Source organism: Plecotus auritus (genome assembly GCF_963455305.1).
Source record: "Plecotus auritus genome assembly, chromosome: 1".
NCBI lineage: Eukaryota > Metazoa > Chordata > Mammalia > Chiroptera > Vespertilionidae > Plecotus > Plecotus auritus.
The window spans coordinates 191,177,683-191,185,000 of NC_137770.1; the positions used below are offsets into that span (position 1 = coordinate 191,177,683).

The 7,318-nt window shown below is 43.3% G+C and overlaps 1 protein-coding gene across 1 annotated transcript; it reads left to right on the forward strand.

The window, feature by feature from the left end:
* Window positions 1-1,957: 1,957 nt before the first annotated feature.
* Window positions 1,958-4,018, forward strand: LOC308250160 (ankyrin repeat domain-containing protein 13A-like; the record flags this gene model as incomplete). Its single annotated transcript, XM_080672505.1, has 1 exon — window positions 1,958-4,018. The coding sequence occupies one exon, from the start codon at window positions 1,958-1,960 to the stop codon at window positions 3,722-3,724; it is 1,767 nt and encodes a 588-aa protein (XP_080528631.1). The 3' UTR covers window positions 3,725-4,018.
* Between the last annotated feature and the right edge of the window lie 3,300 nt (window positions 4,019-7,318).

Genomic DNA, 7,318 nt, shown 5'->3' on the forward strand with positions numbered 1-7,318 from the left:
AGCAAGATCCTGGGAAAGGCTCACAATGATTTGTAGTTTCATTTCCTGGGTGGTGACCCTCAGTCCTGTATCTTTTATGTATATTTGGAAAATTCCCTAACATCCTATTGTGACAATATCATTTAATATCTGTTTTAAAACCACATTTAATTTTATATCTAAATGTTATTTGCAAGTGCTTTTTTTTTTCTAAACAAGATAACAGCTCTTTTAGAGGACAATTTCTGGTATAAATGGGTATTTTGGAAATCCAAATCAGGTTTTGTGTTAGGTCGCTATTTTATAGACTTAACGTTGAAGATAGAATATTAAAGATAATTTGATTCAAATTTCTTCCTTCATAGCTGAAACTGAGGCCTGGGAAGGACAAGTGACAGGATCCAGGCAGGCTAGCTAGCTACCTGGGCAGTTAAAATTGGGTAAGGAAACTTAAAACAAATCTACTGACGGGAAGGAAGAGACAATTAGGTTAAATATAGGAACTCATATTACACTGCTATGGCTTTTTTGATTTTTCTTTTTTGTCTTACAAAGTAGGAAAAGTAGGAGCTGAAGAACCACCATTTTATCTTTAAAGGTCAGGTATAAATAACTCTGCTTTCTTTTGTGATAGAGAAAAACAACAAGAATCAAAGAAAAATTTTACAAACACTTGTTGTCAAAGTGGATTGAGGTCTTGGAGCCCATGGACTTGGCCCTGGAAAGGACCCGAGTCCTAGTTAATTACCTCGATTTAGGAAGCTTTCTTTGCAATTCATGCATAAAACCAAGTAGTTGACTACAGTTAAGAATTACTGTGTAGGTGCTCAATTGTATTTAGATATTTAATTTATCCAAATTTTGGGTATTATATATAACTTTTAAAATATTTAACATCGTTAGATCAATATTTTCGTAGTTACTTAAAACGGAAATGAAACGTGATAATGTTTCTCTGGTTACCTAGCTAATTGAAAGTTTGACTTCCATGCATAGAAGTACTGCTTCTCTTCCTGACCAGGTTAAGTCCACCTGCAAGCAGAGTATCCAGGGAAATGGAGCAGCTGTTGATGTTGTGTTTCCACACCTCAGCATGTGAAGTGATGATAGCCGATGTTTTACTGTAGTGAAGCTTATCTTTCACTCTCACACTTTTGATTCATGCACTGATGATACGTTCTAAAATTTCTACACTTTCTAGTGATTTATTTCACTATTTAAAAATCCTTAGTGCCTACAACAACTTGGATATTTCATATTGTAGGAGCTCTCTGCCCTGAATATTTTCTAACTATTCCACTAAAGGCATACTCACTTATTTCCACCCATTTTTTTCTGTTTCTTCTAAGTTAGTTTCTTATCTTTTCCCATTCATCACACAATGACTCATTTTTAATAACAATTTTAATAGGAATATTATAAAAGCCTTTTGGAATTTTTTGTTTGTTTTTGTTAATCCTCACTGAGGATATTTTTCCTTTTGTTTTTTAAGAGAGTGGAAGGGGGGAAAGAGAAAGAGAGAGAGAGAAAGGGAGAGAGAGACACCAATGTAAGAGAGACACATTGATTGGTTGTCTCCTACACAGGGGCTGGTGATGGAACCTACAACCCAGGTAAGTGCCCTTGATCTGGAATCAAACCTGAGACCCTTTGGTTCAAGGGCCAACACTCTAACCACTGAACCACACCAGCCAGAACACTGTTGGAAATTTAATGTTAAGACAACTTTTAGGGTTCAGGAGCTGTCAGCGCGGGCGGCAATTCGATGGAGCGCGGGGTGGGCGCGGCTGACCGGTCCCGACCCGACCCCCGACCTCCCGCGCTCCCTGCACCTGGCCCCGTAGGCCACTCGGCCGCGCCCCTCACTCGCTCACCCTTCTCTCTGGAGCTCGCCGGCCCCCGGGCGGGCGGCGCCAGAGACCCCGCAGGGGCTGAGGTTTGCAAGCGGGCGGTGAGGCCCGACTGCAGCCTCCTCGCCATGTCCACGGCCCGCGAAACCAGCGGCCACTTCCCTTTGCACCTCCTAGTCTGGAACAACGACTACCGGCAGCTGGAGAGGGAGCGGCGGGACCAGAATGTGGAGGCTGTGGATCCACGAGGACGAACCTTATTGCACCTTGCTGTTTCTTTGGGACATTTGGAATCTGCTAGAGTCTTGCTCCGACATAAAGCAGATGTTACAAAAGAAAATCGCGAGGGATGGACAGTTTTACACAAGGCTGTGAGCACTGGTGACCCTGAGATGGTGTACACAGTTCCTCAACATCGAGACTACCACAACACGTCCATGGCCCTCGAAGGAGTCCCTGAGCTGCTCCAAAAGATTCTCGAGACTCCAGATTTCTATGTGCAGATGAAATGGGAATTCACCAGCTGGGTGCCCTTGGCTTCCAGAATATGCCCAAATGATGTCTGTCGCATTTGGAAAAGTGGTGCCAAACGGCGTGTTGATATCACATTGCTGGGATTTGAGAACATGAGCTGGATAAGAGGGAGGCGAAGTTTCATATTTAAGGGAGAAGACAACTGGGCGGAGTTGATAGAAGTCAACCATGATGACAAAGTGGTCACCACTGAACACTTTGATCTTTCCCAGGAAATGGAACGCCTCACTCTGAACTTGATGAAGCCAACAGGCAGGGAAGTTGAAAGGCGGCTCACGAGCCCAGTCATTAACACCAGCCTCGGTACTAAAAATATTGCTTTTGAAAGAACTAAATCCGGATTCTGGAGCTGGAGGACAGATAAAGCAGAAGTTGTTAATGGTTACGAAGCAAAGGTTTATACCGTAAATAATGTGAGTGTGATAACCAAAATACGGACAGAACACCTGACCGAGGAAGAGAAAAAGAGATATAAAGCGGACAGGAACCCACTGGAATCCTTGTTGGGAACTGTGGAACACCAGTTTGGTGCTCAAGGGGACCTCACCACAGAATGTGCCACTGCAAACAATCCGACAGCCATCACACCTGACGAGTACTTCAATGAAGAGTTTGATCTGAGAGACAGGGACATCGGGAGGCCGAAGGAGCTGACCATCAGAACACAAAAGTTCAAAGCCACACTGTGGATGTGTGAGGACTTTCCTCTCTCCCTTGTGGAGCAGGTCATTCCCATCATTGACCTGATGGCCAGAACAAGCGCTCATTTTGCAAGACTGAGAGATTTCATCAAATTGGAATTCCCACCTGGATTTCCTGTCAAAATAGAAATTCCCTTGTTTCATGTATTAAATGCACGGATTACATTTGGAAATGTTAATGGCTGTAGCACTGCTGAAGAAACTCAAAATTTGGAAGGGACCCAGGCAGATTCAGCTTCCCCGGTCACAAACTTTGAGGTTGATCAGTCTGTATTTGAAATTCCTGAATCTTACCATGTTCAAGACAATGGCAAAAACATGCACTTGCAGGACGAAGACTACGAGATCATGCAGTTTGCCATCCAGCAGAGCTTACTGGAATCGAGCAGGAGTCAGGACCTTTCAGGACCAGCTTCGAATGGAGGGATCAGCCAGACACATGTCTACGATGTCCAATATGAGAGGGCCATCCAAGAGAGCCTCCTCACCAGCTCGGAAGGCCTGTACTCTGGTGCCTCGAGTGAGACAAGCCATTTTGATAGTGATTTGCAGCTGGCCATGGAGCTCTCTGCCAAAGAGCTGGAGGAGCAGGAGCTCCGGCTCCGGGAGGAGGAGGCGGAGCTCCAGCAGGTCTTACAGCTGTCTCTCACTGAGAAATAGACCTTTCTGCCCACAGCTGTGTAAAGCAGAGCTCTGGGCTGCACACAGGTGCTACGTTACCAGGGCCCTGGGGCTGAGGGACTGATTGCACCTCGCATGTGCACAGCGGACGGCAGCTGCCCCCTTCTTTACGCAGAGGTGCAGAACCAGGGACCCCTAGGTCCATCCACAACACTCCCCGGTGAAGGGGCTGGGGACCGGCAGTCCACATCTCCAGACTAAGGGGAGGAGAGCATCGTCACTTTCCATGAGCTATGTTGGCTTGCAGGTCACATTTCTACTACCAGCTTTAGACAAAAAACCCAATCCCCACAGATCTGTAGGTTCATTTTTACCAAGGAGTGATAACAAAACAAGTTATTGCAGCGTCAGGGTGCTTTTATATATGAGAGCAGCAGCCTTTGTAGAGTGTGGTTTATGAAAATTTATGATACTTTACAGTTCACCAAAGAAATGGATAATCTGTGCTGATCTATTCTTTTATTTTTACCTTTATACAGGGTTTCTAGGCCACCATCACTGTTCCTCCTCCATCTCCACCTTATTCCATTCTTTCCATCCCTAGCTACAGTTAAAGAGGAGATGTGTACAGGATCTATTGTAGATTAGGGTTAACTATTTGCATCAAATTAAGATATACTAATGACCATGGATGTTGCCTTAGCCTTAAAAATTACTAATAATTTCAAACCACCTTACTTCATTCACTGAGGGATCTGATTTGAACTTGTAAAGGCAGTTCCTTTGAGAGTAGGATCCTCCAGGCTAAATCCAAGGCAGCTAATCCTGGCCCTGAAGGAACAGCTAGAACTGAGCTTTGTTTTTGCAGTGGGCAGGCTGGCCAACATACCAAACAGCATAGAACCAAACCCCACATGAGTGTGTTCCACACTTCCCTCGTGCAGGATTTCCATGTGGAGGTCCAGGAAGACCCACCCACTGCACGTCCTCAGCTAGCTAGAGGAGAAGGGGTGGGAATTAGAAAGGGAGCTACAAATGGAACTCAATGGCTCTATATTCAGAGGGAAAGTGATGATTCCACATTGCTTTTTAGAGTTCAAATCAACATCTTTCTCGATAAATATATTTTTAACAGAGTCTTTTTATTATTTTTAAAAGATATAAAAACTATTCCCATCAGTAGCAATACAAGGTTATACATTTTAACTAGATTTTCTCAGGCCTTTTTTGGATACCTTTAGTAGTTAACTATTTTGTCTAACCCTTCTGTAAATAACCATCACAGAACATACAGCTGAGGGTACCCTCACTCTGGCCTGCTCTGTATTCATGCTCACAGGCTGCACTGAAATAACCTGGTAAATAATATCCTCTTTTTTACATAAAAAAAGATAACTTTTATGAACATTACTTTCCCACAAAAACATATTAGTATCTTGTTATAGAAATCTTGTGTCATTTACAAAGTGACTTTAACCTCTATTGAAACTTCTCTATATTGCATTGATTTTGCTCCCAATTGTTAATGTTACCTGGAATACTTCATTTCAGGAGTGAAAGAGGACCAGTAGAGTGTAGTGGTAACCAGTTGGTTAAATCCCACTATTATTAGAATATTTTTAAATTTTGAATTAATTTTCAAAATTCATGTTAGGGGAGTTCATACAAAAATTTATATATCTAAGATTTCTATCTTCCCTTTTTTTTTTCTTCTTTTAAAATACATTCTATTTATTTCCTACAGAGAGGAAGGGAGAGGGATAGAGAGTTGGAAACATCGATCAGCTGCCTCCTGCACACCTCAAACTGGGGATGTGCCTGCAACCAAGGTACATGCCCTTGACTGGAATCAAACCTGGGACCTTTCAGTCTGCAGGCAGACGCTCTATCCACTGAGCCAAACCAGTCAGGGCTTCCCTTTTATAATTAGAATAGCTGAAAACATTTGGTTTGCATCCTACATGTCGGTAGTCTGTTGGAACTCTTTAGATGGGCCACATGTTACACTGGTTGCCTGAGTTCCTGCCTTGACCCTTCAGCCTTCTAGATAACCAAGGTGGAAGCAAAAATTAAAGGCTTAAATTCAGAAAGTAATTATTTCCAAAATTCCCATCTTCCTATGAGCATGTACATTTATGCATCAAATTCAGTTCTCTCAGTCCCTGTTATCCAATATAATGGACACAGAGAAGCTAATCAGTAACTGAGAAAGGTGATTAGAGACTAGTGTTTGTTCCTTCCTTTTTTTTTAAAAAAAAATATTTTTATTGATTGCAGAAAGAGGAAGGGAGAGGAAGAGAAACATAAATGATGAGAGAGAATCATTGATTGGCCACTTCCTGCATGCCCCCTACAAGGGATAGAGCCCACAACCTGAGCATGCCCTGTTTGGGAACCTTGACCTCCTGGTTCATGGGTCAACACTCAACCACTGAACAACAACAGCCAGGCTAGAGTCCAAAGTGTTTGAATCTCTGAGTAAGGAGAGCCAGTAGCTTTTTCTTTGCAATGAAGAGAGGACAGGATAGTAATTAAAAATTGCCCTAGCCTACTTTTTGCACTCATGATTGTGATGGGAAAACCATCTTAGAGTCATTGTAAGGAACTTAAGCAGATTTTTGTCTTCAAATACTTATTTCTTTTATCTATATACTAGAGGCCTGGTGCACAACATTCGTGCACTGGGGGGTGTCTCTCAGCCCAGCCTGTGCCCTCTCGCAGTCCGGGACCCCTTAGGGGATGTCCGCCTGCCAGCATAGGCCCGCTCCCCCATGGGCCTAAGCCAGCAGGCAGACCTCCCCCCGAGGGGTCCTTAGCGCTGCACGTAGAGGCGAGAGAGGCTCCCGCCACTGCCGCTGGACTCTCCAGCCATGAGTCTGGCTTCTGGCTGAGCAGCGCTCCCCCTTTGGGAGAGCACTGACCACCAGGGGGCAGCTCCTGTATTGAGCATCTGCCCCCCTGGTGGTCAGTGCATGTCATAGTGACCGGTCGTTCCACCATTTGGTTGATTTGTATATTAGCCTTTTATTATATAAGACTTGTCAACACATTAAGAATATTAAAATTTTGGAAAAGCTATGCCAATCAACTAAAAGACCTACTTGTTCTTTTAAAAACCAAATGTAATAGAGCAAAAACCTTCACACATGTGCTCTGGCTGTGATAAAACTTACCATGATATGAAACCTGCCCTCCCACCATAAACAATTAAAAACAACAACAAAAAAATATTCTCAGACATTGCAGAATTGGAACAATAGGCAGCCCTTGACTGTGATCTTGGAAATAATATACCAATGCCTCAGTCTCTAGAAACAGTTTTCAAATAGTAGCAGAGGGAGGGGGAGCTCAAGCATAAAACATTGCACATTACTGATTTGAGGTGATGGAGATTGAGGTGCTGAGGCAGCTTATATTTTAAAACAGAGTACCAGAGAGAAAAAAAGCTATGAAAAGAGAGAGCTTTATGAACCTGCATAAAAGGTTCCTAAATTCTTTTAATGAATACCTGTGTATTTTCTCATGAAGCCAGAAAAGAACATCCTAATATATAAAAACCCAGGGTCTGTAACGTCCAAAATGACTGAAGGTCAACCAAATGCCAGGCTAGGGAGCTGATCAATCAGTGGCAGC